This window comes from Priapulus caudatus, unplaced genomic scaffold (assembly GCF_000485595.1).
Source record: "Priapulus caudatus unplaced genomic scaffold, Priapulus_caudatus-5.0.1 Scaffold31, whole genome shotgun sequence".
Taxonomy (NCBI): domain Eukaryota; kingdom Metazoa; phylum Priapulida; class Priapulimorpha; order Priapulimorphida; family Priapulidae; genus Priapulus; species Priapulus caudatus.
Window position 1 is genome coordinate 245,843 of NW_014577092.1, and position 17,441 is coordinate 263,283.

The window sequence follows — 17,441 nt, forward strand, 5'->3', positions numbered from 1 at the left end:
GCCTGCTGCTGCTGCGTACTACTACTGCTGCTGTTGCTACTGGTGGTAGTGGCTCTGGCGGTGGCTGGTCGGTGGGTGAGAGGCAGTGGAAAGTAAGAGGAAATAGGGGAGGTGAGAGCCAGTGGGAGAATTGGGGAGGGCGAGAATGAGAGAAGGGAGAACGCCGAGAAGCGAATTGGAGAGGCGATGATAGAGAAGTGGACAAAAACGCAGGAACAGCACGTGCTAGAGGAGCCGTTCAGACTTACGCAGTCCTCTTAATCTGATCAAGCGCTTCCCACCGTATCTCCCCAATACTTGAGCTTAATGGCTGTTACCCAACATTGCCAATATTGTGTTTAAGAAGCCTTAAGATTATTTTGCGTGATAAATATTGCACATAATACATGCTCTCCTCCCCTCTCGCTCTTTTCCTTCCCCCAATCACTCTCTCTCTCTCTCTTCTCTCTCTCTCTTCTCTCTCTCTCTCTCTCTCTCTCTCTCTCTCTCTCTCTCTCTCTCGCTCTCTCTCGATCTCTCTCTCTCCGCGGTTCTCTCTCATTTTCCAGTGTACGGTTACATGGATGTCGCGGCGACATTTGTTATATATTCGCGTAGTTCGCTTAGAAAGAATCGCCCGCATACGCGAAGAAAATACGAACCCCTTGTTAGCTTAGGGATTTCACAGCATCGCAGCGTACGTGGGTAACGTAAAATCTAGTTAAACCACGTCGAATGACTCGGCGCGCCTGTGGCCAGTATCAAAATTACTTTCTCGTTGAAATGTTATCCCGCGCGCTTTCAAATAGATAAAAAAGGCGCAGCGCACCAAAAAAAAACGTATTTGTCTCGACTTGAATGCATCTTGTTTGCGACTTAGCTGCAGCTGTCTAAACTTAAAATTTCCATTTGTCGAGTTAAAAGCGCGAGGCGGCCACCATTGTGCGTCACTGGTCGGCGCGCGGGCGATGCTGGTTGGTTCGTACAACGCGGAGGGCTTACGAGAAGCACGCCCGTGAAAACAGAAGAGGCTTTAGTCGCGCGCTGCGAAGTGCTGTTTGCGCGGCTCAAGATCCGCTTCAAGCGTGGCGCTGGCAAATTTCGCGCGCTGGTGAGCACGTGAAGGGGTTTTTCGATACCCCACGTGGAGCGAGCCGAGGAGAGAGAATGAGACACACACACACACTCACACACACACATACACACGCACGCACGCACGCACGCACACGCCACACACGCACACGCACACACGCACACACGCACACGCACACGCCACACGCACACGCTTCAAGCACAGCACACGCACACGCCACGCACACGCACCACGCACACGCACACACACACAGAAACACACACACGCACACAGGGGGGGGGGGGAGCTGTCCGCAATCCGTGCTGATTGTGTACCGCCTGAGTTCGCGAAAAGCGCGTTAAACTGTCAAAACTATGATTCTCTTAACTTCTGTGAAATATCTCCCGCTCTACCTATTCTGTTTGATGTTGATTGAGTGTCAGTAGCCCAGCCCGTACACTCCTTTAAAAGCGTGCAGACATTATGTCTTTCACTCTGTCTATATCTCTCGCATGCGGCCGCTCTCTTTCCATATATATATATATATTATGTGATGTGTGTGTGTGTTGTGTGTGTGCTGTGGGTGGTGTGTGTGTGTGTGTGGTTGTGTGTGGTGTGTGTGGTGTGTGTGTGTGTGTGTGTGTTGTGCTGTTGTGTGCGCGCGGTTATCATCAGGAACACGATGACAACACAGCTAAAATCAGCTGCTAGCTCGCCGTGAGCACACATTTATTTCTAGCACGCTGGAAACGCTACACGCTGAATACAATTCGGTGCCTAATATCCCCAACAGCCCCCTGCGTTCCGTCATAGACAATAGAACACTAATCCGATAATAAACTTGCGCCGAATACATGAGAACATTTGGGAAAACTGTGTGAAACCGTGTCGTATTCAAATTTTTTTTTGAAGAACACATACGATTTTCAGGTAAATTGGTGGTGTCATATAATTAAGGGAGAATCATAGACGAAAACAAGGTAAAGTTTGAATAATATATTTATTCACATATTGATCGAATATTTTTTTATGAACTTTCACATATCATCGAAGTTGAAAACTATGCAAAACGCTGTTAAAACGGTGTCATGCTCTTCTCTATTATGAGCTCTTGATATATATATATATATATACAAAGAGAGAGGGGTAAAGAGAAATAGATTTTGATATTCATTCAAACTAACAAATTTTTTGCGACCATCCGGTCTTGGTCACATTTCACGTATACATGTGTCCGTACGTGCGTGTGTGCATGCGTGCGTGCGTGCGGGCGCGTGTGCGTGTGTGAGAATGTGTGCATAGTTTTATATATTTGTATGCGCGCATGCGTATACTTGCGTGCGGGCGTCTGCATATGAGTGTGCCTGCACGCGTGCTAGCGTGTATATAAGTTTGCGCAAGTTTGTGCGTATACGTATGTACGCGTATGCGTGTGAATGTGCGTGTGTATATTATGTGAGTGTGTGCATACGTGCGAGCGTGCGGGCGGGCGGGCATGCGTGCGGGCGTGCTGATATATAGGTGTGTGCACGTGTGCGTGCGTGTGTGCTGGTATAGAGGCTTATGCACGTTTGCGTGCGTGCGTGGGCGCATGCGTTCGTGCGTGCTGGTTTATAGGTTTGTGCATGCGTGCGTCCGCGCGCGCCTATACGCGTATGCAGACGCGCGCTGGTTGCACTCCTTGAGTGCATGAGCCTCGCGAGGGCAGTTGTTGAAGTAGGTTGTAGAACATCGTGGTATTTATTATAGACTCGCTGCAGCTATATACGCGTGCGTGAGAGAGGCGCCGGTTCCCGTGAGACTGACTCGCACCGCCAGTTCTAAAACTGTAAGAATCTATACAGCCGCCATAACTACATGTACCTCGCGTTCAAATCCTGCGCGCCGGATTTTACCGTCTACAACTTTCAGCAAAGCCGAATTAAGCACACTTGGTTTACGTTCGGCGGCGACCATAACTTAACAGCAGTGAGGGAAGGAAAGGATAGGGGAGGAGAGAGGGGAGGCGAGGCGAAAGGGCTGAGGGAAACGAAGAAAGTGGAGAGAGGGAGAAGGGAAAGGGAAGAAGTGAGACAGGCGGAAGTGGAGAGGGGATAGAGAGGAGACGAGGGAGAGACGAGGAAGGGTGAGAAGAAATATGTAAATTTAAAAAAACGGAAATGAGAAGAGGAATGTCTAGGAGGAGGAGGAGGAGGAGGAGGAGGCGAGGAGGAGGAGGAGGGACGGGGCTTGAATGGCGGGTCGGGCGGTGGGGAGCACGCCGTGCCTAGATCGGTGAGCTGTCTTAGCACGGAGATCAGAGCAGCGAAACTTAACTCGCCGTCGCGTCATTCTTTGCTTCGCAGCGGGATGCACGACAACGCCAATTACCTCCAAGCCTATAGCACTAATCCCGCGACACTACACTCTAAAAAAATTGCCTCGCGTCATATAAAATTACTGCTGGGTAATGCTAATGCCTCCATGCTGCTGGCCGGCCCGCTGGCGCTGGCGCGTGGAGTGTAGGCAAGTTGGTGTGGTACACACGTAATGGAACTACGAGTGAAACTATGAGTGTGTCGTACACGCACGCGCAGCGAAGTAACTATTTTGTATCGACATAACATGTAAAGAGCCGCAGAAATTAGCTGGCCGACATATAAAACAAAAATAGAATTCTCCCTTATATATATATTATAGATATATATATATATATATAGGAGCATAAGCATAAATACATAACATCAGATGAACACGACAAATATAACATATATTATGATACCAAAATAGATGGGTGTAGCATCAACAATCGGACGAAGATAACGGGGCGTTATATTCTACGGAAACCGCCTGAACTTATACAAATGTCTTCGATAAAGGTTTAGTTTACGCGTTAGACCATGTTATCCAGCGATCCGATTGGCTTCGAGGAATCATCTCAAACAATCTTGTTTGGATTACGGACGCGAATCGCGTGTCACCGCATGTACGTACAAATCAAGCGCGAGTGGGAAAAACACGCCACCACCCCGAAATCGAACGTTTTATAGACTATATAGCGGCGGATATTTAAGCGCGCCACCCCTCCGGAGAATCTGCGCCAAACGCTGATCGCATCTCATAAACAACGTTGTTTATTGCGGGCCCGCATCCGTCGCTCTCTACACGGGACTAGCAATGCAACTTGTTAATGCACTTCACACACTGTCGGACGCGGGGAGTGAGACGAAGGCGCGGGGCTGGAGTGCGCATCACGTCCGATCCGTTACCGACTTGAAAATATCAAACGCAGACGAAAGCAAAGCAAAGCTGACAGCTTGTAAACGTCGAAAGACTTAAGATCAACTCGACGCCACACGTTGGCTACCGCGCCGAGAGAGAGAGAGAGGGGAGGGAGGGAAGAGGGGAGGGAAGAGGAGAAAAGAGTGGGCGAATGAGGGAGGAAACGATAGAGAGGCGGATAGAGCGGGTTGCGAAAGAGTGCGCGCGCGCGAGAGAGATGTTAAAGGAGAGGAGAGCGCGCGACGCAGATGACAGAGAGATATAGAAAGAGAAACAGATAGAGAAGAAGGGCTCAAAACAGCTCATGAAAGAGGGACCCACACACACACACCGCACACGCACGACGCAAACGCACACGCACTACGCGCGCACACAACACACAACACACACACACACACACACACCAGCACACACACACACACACCACACACACACACACCCCACCTCCACACACACACACACACACACACACACACATATATATATATATATATGGAAAGAGAGCGCGCGCATGCGAGAGATATAGACAGAGTGAAAGACATAATGTCTGCACGCTTTTAAAGGAGTGTACGGGCTGGGCTACTGACACTCAAATCAACTCAAACAGAATAGGTGAGAGCGGGAGATATTTCACAGAAGTTAAGAGAATCATAGGTTTTGACAGTTTAACGGCTTTTCGCGAACTCAGGCGGTACACAATCAGCACGGATTGCGGACAGCTCCCCCCCCCCCTGTGTGCGTGTGTGTGTTTCTGTGTGTGTGTGGCGTGTGCGTGTGCGTGTGCGTGGCGGTGCGTGTGCTGTGCTGAGCGTGTGCGTGTGCGTGTGCGTGTGCGTGTGTGCGTGTGTGCGTGTGCGTGTGTGGCGTGTGCGTGCGTGCGTGCGTGCGTGTGTATGTGTGTGTGTGAGTGTGTGTGTGTGTCTCATTCTCTTCTCCTCGGCTCGCTCCACGTGGGGTATCGAAAAACCGCCTTCACGTGCTCACACAGCGCGCCGAAATTTGCCAGCGCCAGCTTGAAGCGGATCTTGAGCCGCGCAAACAGCACTTCGCAGCGCGCGACTAAAGCCTCTTCTGTTTTCACGCGCGTGCTTCTCGTAAGCCCTCCGCGTTGTACGAACCAACCAGCATCGCCCGCGCGCCGACCAGTGACGCACAATGGTGGCCGCCTCGCGCTTTTAACTCGACAAATGGAAATTTTAAGTTTAGACAGCTGCAGCTAAGTCGCAAACAAGATGCATTCAAGTCGAGACAAATACGTTTTTTTTTGGTGCGCTGCGCCTTTTTTATCTATTTGAAAGCGCGCGGGATAACATTTCAACGGAGAAGTAATTTTGATACTGGCCACAGGCGCGCCGAGTCATTCGACGTGGTTAACTAGATTTTACGTTACCCACGTACGCTGCGAATGCTGTGAATTCCCTAAGCTAACAAGGGGTTCGTATTTTCTTCGCGTATGCGGGCGATTCTTTCTAAGCGAACTACGCGAATATATAACAAATGTCGCCGCGACATCCATGTAACCGTACACTGGAAAATGAGAGAGAACCAGAGCGGAGAAGAGAGAGATCGAGAGAGAGCGAGAGAGAGAGAGAGAGAGAGAGAGAGAGAGAGAGAGAGAGAGAGAGAGAGAGAGAGAGAGAGAGAGAGAGAGAGAGTGATTGGGGGAAGGAAAGAGAGCGAGAGGGGAGGAGAGCATGTATGTATGTGCACATATTTATCACGCAAATAATCTCTAAGGCTTCTTAACACAATATTGGCAATGTTGGGTAACAGCCATTAAGCTCAAGTATTGGGGAGATACGGTGGGGAAGCGCTTGATCAATTAAGAGACTGCGTGAATCTGAACGGCTCCTCTAGCACGTGCTGTTCCTGCGTTTTTGTCCACTTCTCTATCATCGCCTCTCCAATTCGCTTCTCGGCGTTCTCCCTTCTCTCATTCTCCCCTCCCCATTCTCCCACTGGCTCTCACCTCCCTATTTCCTCTTACCTTTCCACTGCCTCTCACCACCACCACCGCCACCGCCAGAGCCACTACCACCAGTAGCAACAGCAGCAGTAGTAGTACCAGCAGCAGCAGCAACAACAACAACAACAACAACAACAACAACAACAGTATCATCATCATCATCAGCAGCAGCAGCAGTAGCAGCAACAGCGCGCCGCATAATCACTTACGCGATCCGACACAGCCACGGTATTTATCCGTGTGCAAAGTGGTTAATTTATCCCCGCACGGAGATGCCACTGTGTCGTTATCAATGGCTCTTCACGGCCGACGTCGAGGAGCAATTAGCTGTTTTGGCGGCGTCGCGGCATTGTGCGCGTCTGCCACGCGAGGCGTAGCAGCTGATCTCTGCTGCCAGCACCGGTCTTCGTCGCTGCGAGCACGTCCGCCGCGAGCGAGAGAGAGGGAGATAGAGAGAGAAAGAGAAAGAGAGAAAGATAAGAAAGAAGAGGGTGGAAGAGAACGAGAGACAGACAGAGAGAAGGAGAAAGAGAGAGAAAGAATGAGAGAGAGAGACTGGAGAAAGAGGCGAGTGGAAGAGAACGAGAGATAGACACAGAGAGAGAGAGAGAGAGAGAGAGAGAGAGAAAGAGAGAAAGAAGAAAGAGAAGAAAGAACGGGTTCGCCCACGGGTGTAAGATGTTAAGAAAACTGATGAGACAGCAGAGAGAGATAGAGAGAAGGGAGAGAGAGAAGAAAGAAAGCGAGGTATAAGAAAACGAGAGACAGATAGAGACGAGAGGAGAGAGGAGAGGGACGAGAGAGGAGAAGAAAGAAGCGGGGGGGTTGTAGAGAACGAGAGGACGACAAGAGAAGAGAGAGAGAGGAATGAGAAGGAAAGAAGCGGGTGTAGCAAGAACGCAGAGGCAGCCAGAGAGAGAGAGAGATGAAAATACACGGGTGGAGGAACGAGGACGACAGAGAGAGAGAGAGAGAGAGAGAGGATCGAAGCCGAGAGGGGAGGGAGGAGATGAGCGGCGGGAGAGGCGGCGCCGCACGAGAGAGAGAGAAAGAAGGAGAGAGAGACAATGAAAGAAGCGGGGGTGGTGTGCTGCGGTTGTGTGGTGTAGGGGAAACGAGAGAAGGCAGGCCAGAGAGAGAGATGAAAATGACGGGTGTTGGAGAGAAACGAGAGAACAGACAGATGAGCAGAGAGAGATAAGAGAATAAAAGAAGCGGCGTGGTAAGTAAACGAGGAGACAGACAGTAAGAGAGACAAGAGAGGACAGAGCAGAGAGAAAGAGAGAGAGAGAGAGCTTACGAAACGAGAGAAGTAGAGGAGGAGAGCGAGGAAGAGGAGAGAAGGAGGCGTGAGGGGAGAGGGAGAGAGATGAGAGAGAGGAAAAACGGGGAGAGGACGAGGAGGGGTAGAGAATAAGAAAGAACCCGATCAGTGGTAAAGAGATACGAGCTGACAGGCATGACGAGAGAGAGAGAGAGGAGGAAGAGCGACCGGAAGAGAGAGGAGAGGAGAGAGAGAGGACGAGAGAGAGACGAAAGAGAGAAAGAGACGAGAGGAGACGAGAGGAGACCGAGAGGAGAGAGAGCGAGAGAGAAGAGAGAGAGAGGAGGAGATAGACGAGAGAGAGAGAGAGAGAGAGAGAGAGAGAGAAAGAGGTGGGCGAGAAGAAAGACAGGGGAGGAATGAGAGTGTGAGCGCGTGCAAGAGAGAGACAGGGGGTGAGTGCGAGAGAGTGAGCGCGAGAAAGAGAGCCAGGGAGAAAGAGTCAGACAGAGCGAAACACGGATAGAAAGAGAGACAGAGAGAGAGATTGAAAATGCGTTCACACTAACGTGGTCGTACATGTTGCTGTTCACTTGTTATTGCTGCGCTACACTCAAGGCGCTCTTGGCTATGTCGAATACGTATCGCTAAACAAAAACTGTATACCATATTCGATATTGCCGTACACAGAACAGGGTGACCATTTAACATACAAGGCGCTCTAGAGTTTGTCCACGCGCGACGTGCCTAAACAAAAGGTGGTGTGTGGTGTGGGTGTGTGCTTCGCATGCGACAAGGCTTGCTTATGTACAGAACCGGGCCGGAATTACCATTAGGCATGGTTTGTCGAGCTCTGAATGCGTGCAGCATCAACGCTGAATGCGCACGCGAGCCAAAATCTTTCACTGGCATTCTACGCCAATTTATCGCGCGCCAATTTAGCGGCGAGCCCGGCAATGTTTTGTCCGGATAAAGAAGAGACTGTTACGACTCAACACGATATTGCACTTAAGCGCAACAAAGATGTGATTCGAAGGAGGAGCGACTGAATAGACCCGTGTGCCCCCGGTCTGATTTCGTGCTTATCTCTCGCTGCCTCCATACTTAACAACAACTTTGCCTGTCGAAACACGTTAACGTTTGTACATATTCTCCAGTGTTTTTGCCGAATGGCCCAGACTAGAAGATCTAAGACTCTCATTTCACAAAATAAATGCCGTATACATCGACCCTCGCCGCGTGTTGACGCGCGAGTTTCTTTTAAGAAAACTGACCGCGTGGCAGTTTCACCTGTTATCTATAGGCCCCTACCAGAGAAAATGCTTATTTAGCATGTCAATCCTTTGATGTACAAGATGCATTGAGATATTATTTCAGTGGAAAACGACCATTGTTCGGAAATTCGCTATGACAAAGTCTAACAATTTATAATTCGACATATTACAGGCTAACATAACGTTTAGTTAGCAGAACACTTTCTATCGCAACCGATTGTTCTATATCATTCACTATGTATAGCACGCAGCAATACACTCCTCAGTAGACATTAATTTAACATTGAAAGAAGTTCACTTTAATAAGTAGAGTAGAACATCAGAAAACACCCTAAGTAAATTAGGCTACACCGATTCGTGACGTTCCTTTTATGTTTGACATTTGCTACTATCATCTATTTTCCTGCAGTGCGGCATAATCCTTTGTAGTGCCGATCCACGTATGCAGTGATAAATTTATGCAGTGATAAATGAATATAGTGATGAATGTATGTATTGATAAATGTATATAGTGGCAAATTCATAAATTATAGTGATAAATGTATATAGTGACGCAGATCATGACAAGAATGATCGTGTATTAATTGTGCGCATGCCCGTACCATAAACATAAGATCGGAATTCGAGCTATGCTGCCATCCTCGTTTTACAACACGTTACCCTCTCCGTATGCGAACTGATACGCACCATTGTGCTATAGATGCGAAGAATCTGACAGATGACCTACCTGAGACTTGGGACATAGCAGGTCTATCTCCAACAGCATACTCTTGCGCTTCTCCATGTTAACTAGAACCGGCACCTGCAATATTATACAAAGACCACACAACGTGAGAACCTACATCTGATACAATTCATCAACGCGGCCATTGATTAACAACAAAGGTATCTCGATGTTAAAACACAAACCTTACTACAATACATGCCTTTACACGCAGATAATTTGTCACGTAAGCAATCCTTACATTGTTAGTATAGTTGTTTCTCTCAATTGTGTTACAAGGCTGACACAGCGACAAACAATATGATAGCCACTCCCATGTGACTAAAATCGTACGGACTTAAATATATGATTAAATAAAAAATATAGTAAAGCATTAGTAAAAGTATAGCATTAAAGTAAAATACGATTCGAGTAGAATGAGAAATCGGTTCCGATATGCAATGTTCGCGCAAATATTCGAAAGCAAAACTTTGCGGCGGCAGCGGCGAAGGCTAATATCTCTCATTAAGCCTCGTACAAATGCCTGCCACGTGTCTAATTATCGAAGAATCCCCACCGAGCCGACTATAGCAAGGCTCAGCTAAGCTGCTCTTCGGCGGCTAAACCCCGACGGAATTCTGCCATGTCCAGACCGGCCATAAGGGATGCACATGCGCGCGTAGAGAAGCCCTGCTGAACTCAGCTTAACCGGAGCCTGGAGTGAGGAGAGAGATAAGGGAGAGGAAAGGAAAGAGGGAGGGAGAGAGGGAAAGATAAGAGGGAGGGAAGGAAGGATGGAAAGAAAGAGAGAAAGATAAGGGGAGGGAAGGAAGGATGGAAAGAGAGAGAGAGAGAGAGAGAGAGAGAGAGAGAGAGAGAGATAAGGGGGAGGAAAGGAAGGATGGAAAGAGAGAGAGAGAGATAGGGGGGAGGAAAGGAAGAATGGAAAGAGAGAGAAAGATAAGGGGATGGAAGGACGGAGGAAGAAAAGGAGAGATAGAGCGGGAATGAGAGATAGTGAACGAGAGAGAGAGAGAGGGTGATGGAGAAAACGAGCACAAGAGGGGGTTTATTTCGTCATGTCATTCAATGGAACACGATAATTTTTTAAATGAAGCAATATACTTCTATAGGGTCGCTCCTAATGGTATATGGGGGAGCCGCGAGTACGCGCTAAGATGTCATTGCTTTGGATTTTCCCGCTCATTAGTTTTCCCTTGTCACATCTTGCTAGATTATGTTCAAAAGTCATTACATTATTGCATAATTATGCATAATAATCGATATTCTTCGGCTGGATAACATCAATATTATAGCAATTATCTTTTGTGCCATAGGAAATTTAATTTGCAAATGACAAGACGAAAATGGAGATTAGATGATCTTTCTACGATAAAAGTTAATGGCGTAAAAATTGAAATAGTTTTATTATCATTATCGAAATTTATTCATGTCAAATCTTTGAATTGATCCATCGTAATGCAGAGCGCATCGAGCGGGTACGCAACCGAACACGCCAATATACGCTCAATTTTGAGGGTTTACGGACTCTCTCCGGCGCTGCGCGAGTTCGCGTTCAAGGGAAACGAAGTCCAACTGCGAGAATCTGCTGATATGAGAGCCAGTTCACATCATGCACCCGTCACGTCATCGCGTGAGGTAATTTCCGTGGCTTCTCCGTATAGCACATATGTTTGGTTGTGCGGAAGGCGTCTGTACGCAAGGTGACATCGTGAAGGACGGAGAGAGGAAACACTGCACACCAGAGAAAACAAGAGGCGAGTGAGAACGTGTTAGCGGTTGGTAAAGGAAAGCACACCGGAAAATAACGAAGATCCTGTGTTACCGACATGTCATGTAAGCGACTACATCGAATACGCCATGCACATTTCGCTTAGGTATGGTGTATACGACATGCTCTTTTTGATTCAGGTATAATATGGTGTACGACACACGAGCGCATCTAGTAGTTCTATGACACATGGCGCGTGTGTACCGTAATTCTTCACCTGCATTCGTGCGATACATGACTACCGATACTTATGAGGTAACATGAAAGTTATCAGTGGTGCGCAGGATACACAGACTTCCACGGGTATGCAACGCTACGGTATAAAAGTCTACGGTATAAAATAACACGGTATAATCAGACAATGGCTTCTAACAGAGAGCGGGAATAACCGACGTGTATTCGCGCTGGATGCATGCAGAGTTTAATTGTACGATGCCCGTGAGGAACCGGAAAACTGCGTCTCTCGGGCGTTTTACGCTTGCGCCCGCGCTGTACGTGACAAATATATACAGGGTTAACCTCCCAGTAGGTGTCCGCTCGCCGCGCTCTTCCTCTATTTACGATGACAAGCTGACTTCTGCGATGTGACTTCGCGTGTATCTGGAGGAAGGCATTCAGCTTCCGACATCCTGCTAATGCACGCTTTTAACACTTTTTTTTCTTTTCAAATCCCAAAACCCGAAAGCGTTTTTTTCGCCCGGAAATTTATGCTCGGCAGATGTACGCAATCGCACGCGCGCGCATGCACGAGCGAGTGCATAAACTAACTAACTAACTAACTCATCATCGAGGAGTGGCGCTGCTGCTTCAGCTGCTGCTGGCTCACTCTCGCGGATATCCCTGCATTTCATAATTTATATTTAGCCAGGCTTAATTTGAGCGGAATGTTGTCAGCGCCCGTGTCTGCGCCGCGTACGGCGACGACGGCAGAGAGATTTTGGGGCTCGGCAGGGATGAAGTCGACGCAATATGAAATCATTAGCACATCGTGCGCATTTCGACAGCGTGATTGTTACACGTGAGTGCGTGCGCGCGTGTTTTTACGTGTGTGCGTGTGTGCGTGTGTGCGTGTGGGCGTGTGTGAGTGGATGCGTGTGTGGGCGTGAGCTTGTCTGTGTGTGTGTATGTATGAGTGAGTTTTGTGCGTGTGTGCGCGCATACGTGGTTGTCCGAGTGTATGCCACTGTCTATGCCTCTGTGTGTGTTTTGGGGGAGGGGGTAATTAGTGTAAATTGTTAGCGACTACGGATCACTTCTCATACGTAACTACTCCATAACACGCCACGACACTTAGTCGTTCACCGACTCACTGAATTTCATATACGGACAGAGAACAACCCCCATCATTCTCAATTGCGCTGGCGTTGCTATTACGATTATAGTTATCGCGTTATATGTTCATTCAGCGCTTGGCAACTGCTCTTACGCATTCTACGCATGTGACCTAGGGCAAACCTATCTACTATCTATCCATGCTACGTCGCCTATCGGGTGCGTAATAGGGCAGCCGCGAACCCACCGCAACCCATCGGAGCCCAATATAACATTGAGGGCCCTGCCGATCGCTCGCTGCAGATAGCAAAGTCATACACGTGTTTTACTAACAATTTTGCTTAAGTAATCTCGCTGAAAGCATTCGCTCGCTTAAATAAGCAGAATTTACATTAGCGGCCGAGTCATTAAACAAAACCCGTTTTTGCCGGGCACGTGCGCGCACGTACGCACGCACGCACGCACTCACGCGCACATACGCGTGCATGGGACACGCGCGCGCACGCACTTACATACACGCTCGGAGGACAGCGTAGACGCACGCGCTCACGCACACGCAGAAAAAAGATGTTGCCGGTGTACGTAGCTTGCTTGGAGTAAGTAACATATGTGCGAGCTTGGGACGAGACAGCCAGCCCGTAAGTACAGCGGAGTGGTAGACACGAACCTGAAACCACGGATGCCTCGGGGCTATACACTGATCCTTGCACTCTAGACCACACCACGGCACAAGTTGATTTGTTTTCGGCATAATTTGTTAAACATGCAGCAAAGCATGTAAATGAAATGATAATACGGGGGCATGTGTGCGCGTGGGCGAGCACACACACACACGCACACACACACGCACACAGACTCACACAAAAAACAAAGCCAAACCACAGCAGCCACACACCACACACACACACACACAACACACACACACACACACAACACACAACACACACACACACACACATATATATATACACCACGCCAACACACACGCACACACACGCGCGCGCCACACACATACACACACAACACACGCAACGCACGCAAGCACACACGCAACACACACACACACACACACACACACACACACACACACACACCGAGTGTGGAGAATCCGTCCAACAAAAGAATGACTACCTTTCGTATAATTTGTTGGATGCGGGGACACACACACACATACACTACGCGTTGGCGATGTAAAGGTCAAGGCTAAGCATTCTATGATAACCGCAGCCTCCTCCGCCACACGCGTTTTAATTTGAGGTTACATACGGCCAAACGCCATAATATACGCAACAGCGTGCGAATCCTTCGAATTAAGGTCATAGATGGCGCTTCCATCGGTGCAGCTGTTACGGTGGATATGGTCTACGCAACTCTTACCGCCTGCCGTATGAATGAAGGCACACAGACGGTTCGGAGAGAGTTTGTCTACATAGAAACCTAACACGAGTTCAAGAGGCAGGGTCACGAGCGGTCACTGTCAGACGGTCAGGAGGGGGTTGGAGTCGGTAGATCGTAGGGCTGGACACCATGACAGCGTCCATTATCCGCGTCGCCACCCGACAGATGCTGTACGCAAACACAGCACCCCGCCGTTTCGTATTCACAGAGATTGTTCCATGCTGAAGACACGGGGCGCAAACAAACATGTTATATGGGGTCATTATCCTGTCATTGGGGGAAGGGATTGAATTGTCATCATCCTTTTCTTAGGGAAGGAGATCCACTGGCTTCCTATTTTCACGTATAGTGGCAGTGGCAGTGGCAGTGGCAGTGACAGTAGCAGTAGTAGTAGTAGTGGCAGTGGCAGTGGCAGTAGCGCGCAGTGGAACAGTGGCAGTGCAGCCTAGCAGTGGCTTCGCAGTAGCAGTCGTAGTGGCTAGTGGCTGTATGCAGTAGCAGTGGCGTTGGCACTGGCAAGTTTTTAGCAGTGGCAGTAGCAGTGGGCGCGTGCAGTTGGCAGTAGAGGGCTTCTTTTTTTGGCTAGTAGCATGCGGCTGGCAGTGCAAGTGACAGTAGCAGTAGCAGTAGACAGTGGCGGTGCAGTGGCAGTAGCAGCAGCGGTAGCAATATGAATATCAATATAAATAGCTATAACATCAGTAATAACAGCAGCAGTAGTGGCAGTGGCAGGCTTGTCACCATCGCCATCATCATTATTATCATCTCCTCAAGTAGCAGCAGCCAGCACCTCGTCATAACCATCGTCGTCGTCACCATCGTCGTCATCATCATCATCATCATTATCATCATCTAGTCATTTGATCGTCGTGTACCTTCAACCATGTTATTCTCGTCGCACAAGACCCACAATATGTGAATTACACTGCCGAGAAACGCCGCAATAACAACTTATACAAATGACACACAAACAAATATACATCAGCAAGCGCCCACACACCCACACCCCCGCGCGAACAGAAATACTCGGGCGATTTAAATTATTTAATTAAACATGCAGGAAATCAACCGAGGAAATATTTCGTGATCGATTTCTCCGAATACGCGCGAGTTAGTACGTTTGTATAAGATGGGCGGGCGGACGAGATAGACGGGCGGGCATTCTTAGGGAGGACGACGCAGTGCGGGACAAACAACTACGTATTGTTATAGCGGTCGACACCACGAGAGCAGACACTAAGTGTTTGCGCAAAACACTGGACAGACAAAACGTAGTGCAAATCCATGAGATCGACATCGCTTGTACGCCGGATACAATGCACCACACCTGGACACACCTGCTAAATAATTTAACCCCGCGCATGCACCGATAAAATAATCGTTCGCTAGCCGTGCCACGTACGTACTGGCGCGCACACACACACGCGCACACACACACACACACACACACACACACACACACACATCCACGCACGCACGTACGCACACATACACAAGCATACGCGTGGGCAAGGAAGCTGACTAGTTCCCAACCATCCGCCGCGAAGCCGCCTATAAACAGGTTGAGACCACCCCCCGAAGAGACCCTCTGCCCCAAAGAGACCAAACTCTTGTCCACGGAAGCTGGATTAGACTTCAGCATTTCCGTGAAAGCTAGACAAGACTTAAATCTATCCGTGGACGTCAGATAAGATCATTAAGTCTCCATCCATGGAAAAACTAACTAAGACTTCATTCAGACTTTCCATGGTAGTTAGATGAGACCGCGTCTTTTCTCGGACAATGCGCGGGATATATACTGCTAGCGACTGATCGATGTTTCCCGATCTCTCGCTCTCTCTTTATTTCTTTCTTTCTCTCTCTCTCTCTCTCTCTCTCTCTCTCTCTCTCTCGCTCGCTCCCCTCTCTATACGGTTATTCTGCAGTTCGAGCTGCGAATGAATGTCATAGGACTAACGATTACCGTACGTATATTATTTATGTGCAGATGCTATCTCATCTAGGCCACACACACACACACACACACACACACACACACACACACACACACACACACACACACACACACACACACACACACACACACAAACACACACACACGGTAACCGTATATGCCAACAAGGCCGGGCGGACATTTGCCTGCATGCGCAGCAAATCAACTCACCTGAAAATCATTTCTACTAATGGATTCTGTAGCAAAATGGTTTCTGACATGCGCGTGGATTTCAACAAGGACAAATAATTATGATTTCAATAATTAAAAGTTTCTCTGTGTCGAGCCCATCAGAAACCATTGTGTTCCATGTCATTCAGTCGCCAACGGACTATGAAATTTTAATAAGCACTTCCCGTTGTAATCAATAACGTTGCTATTGTTTGCATGGCGAAGCACTACACTGTGATAAGCGTATTAATAGGCAGGTCTAGGAGATAAAGTACTCTCCAATAGTATCGTTGAGCCCTATCAAGCGTTTATATACAAGTGTGCAGAAATATTAGGATCTATCGGGTTTAAGTCTGCGCAACGCATGCAGCATCCACTCGAGTGAACGCCGGTACATTCGAGGCACCCCGGCACGTGTCAATCAACCGCTAGCGAGACTGAAGAGGAGCGATTACGAAAATTAGCGTCAGCAGCGGCACACTCGAGCCAATTACTGCGACGCAACGCGCAAACAACTGCGGAACATTATCCAGGACGACTCGACACTGTCGGCGCGGCCACGAGATGGCAGTACGGTCTAGCGCGGACGCTGCCTCTTTCATGCCATGCTTCTCTCTCTCTCTCTCTCGTCTCTCTCATCTCGTCTCTTTTCTTCTCTTGGGTCTCATTCTCCTTCTCTCTCTTCTCCTCTCTCTCTGCTCGCTATCGCTCGCTCGCCCGCGCGCGCTCGTCCTCCCTCTCTCTCGCTTCTCGTCGTCCTCTTTCTCTCTCTCTCTCTCTCTCTCTCTCTCTCTCTCTCTCTCTCCATCTCTCTATCCCCTCTCCCTGTTCGTATCTCTCTCTCTCTCTCACTCTCTCTTTCTATCACCCTTCCTCTTTCTCACCCTGTCTTCACGTCTCCGTATTGACCTATAAATGTGTGCCTGGGACCGAACACCCGTTTCCTCCGGTGGAATTTTGCACGGGCAGTTTTCGTTGACTGCGTAAAAAGCGCGCAGCAGTTCACCACACATCGTGGCAGCAACACGACGACACCTGGCGGGGTAACGGTCGTCCAAAAGGTGGCCGCGATCGTGGAATTTCGGCGCGCGCAAGACAGCGAGCGTTCGACGAAGAATGAATAAAGAGCGCTAATGCCCGGAAAAACGATCAGATTGCCGTATTTGTTTTGCTAAGCGCCGTGGCCCGACGCGGAAAGACTTCGCCGAGACTGAGCTTAGTTCGGCGCGCTCTGCCGAGATGTTTGTTTTCATGTAAGCAGATGACGGCCGGAATGCAGCAGACGCTCACAACCTG

At 48.8% G+C, this 17,441-nt stretch overlaps 1 protein-coding gene across 1 annotated transcript in view; it reads right to left on the reverse strand.

Annotated features, from left to right (window-relative positions):
* Positions 1-17,441, reverse strand: part of LOC106816276 — a 98,144-nt gene that overhangs the window by 24,560 nt on the left and 56,143 nt on the right. Inside the window, exon 3 of the mRNA XM_014820862.1 lies at positions 9,544-9,618. Within this exon, the coding sequence (XP_014676348.1) occupies positions 9,544-9,618 (75 nt within the window). The remainder of the gene's footprint in view (positions 1-9,543; positions 9,619-17,441) is intronic.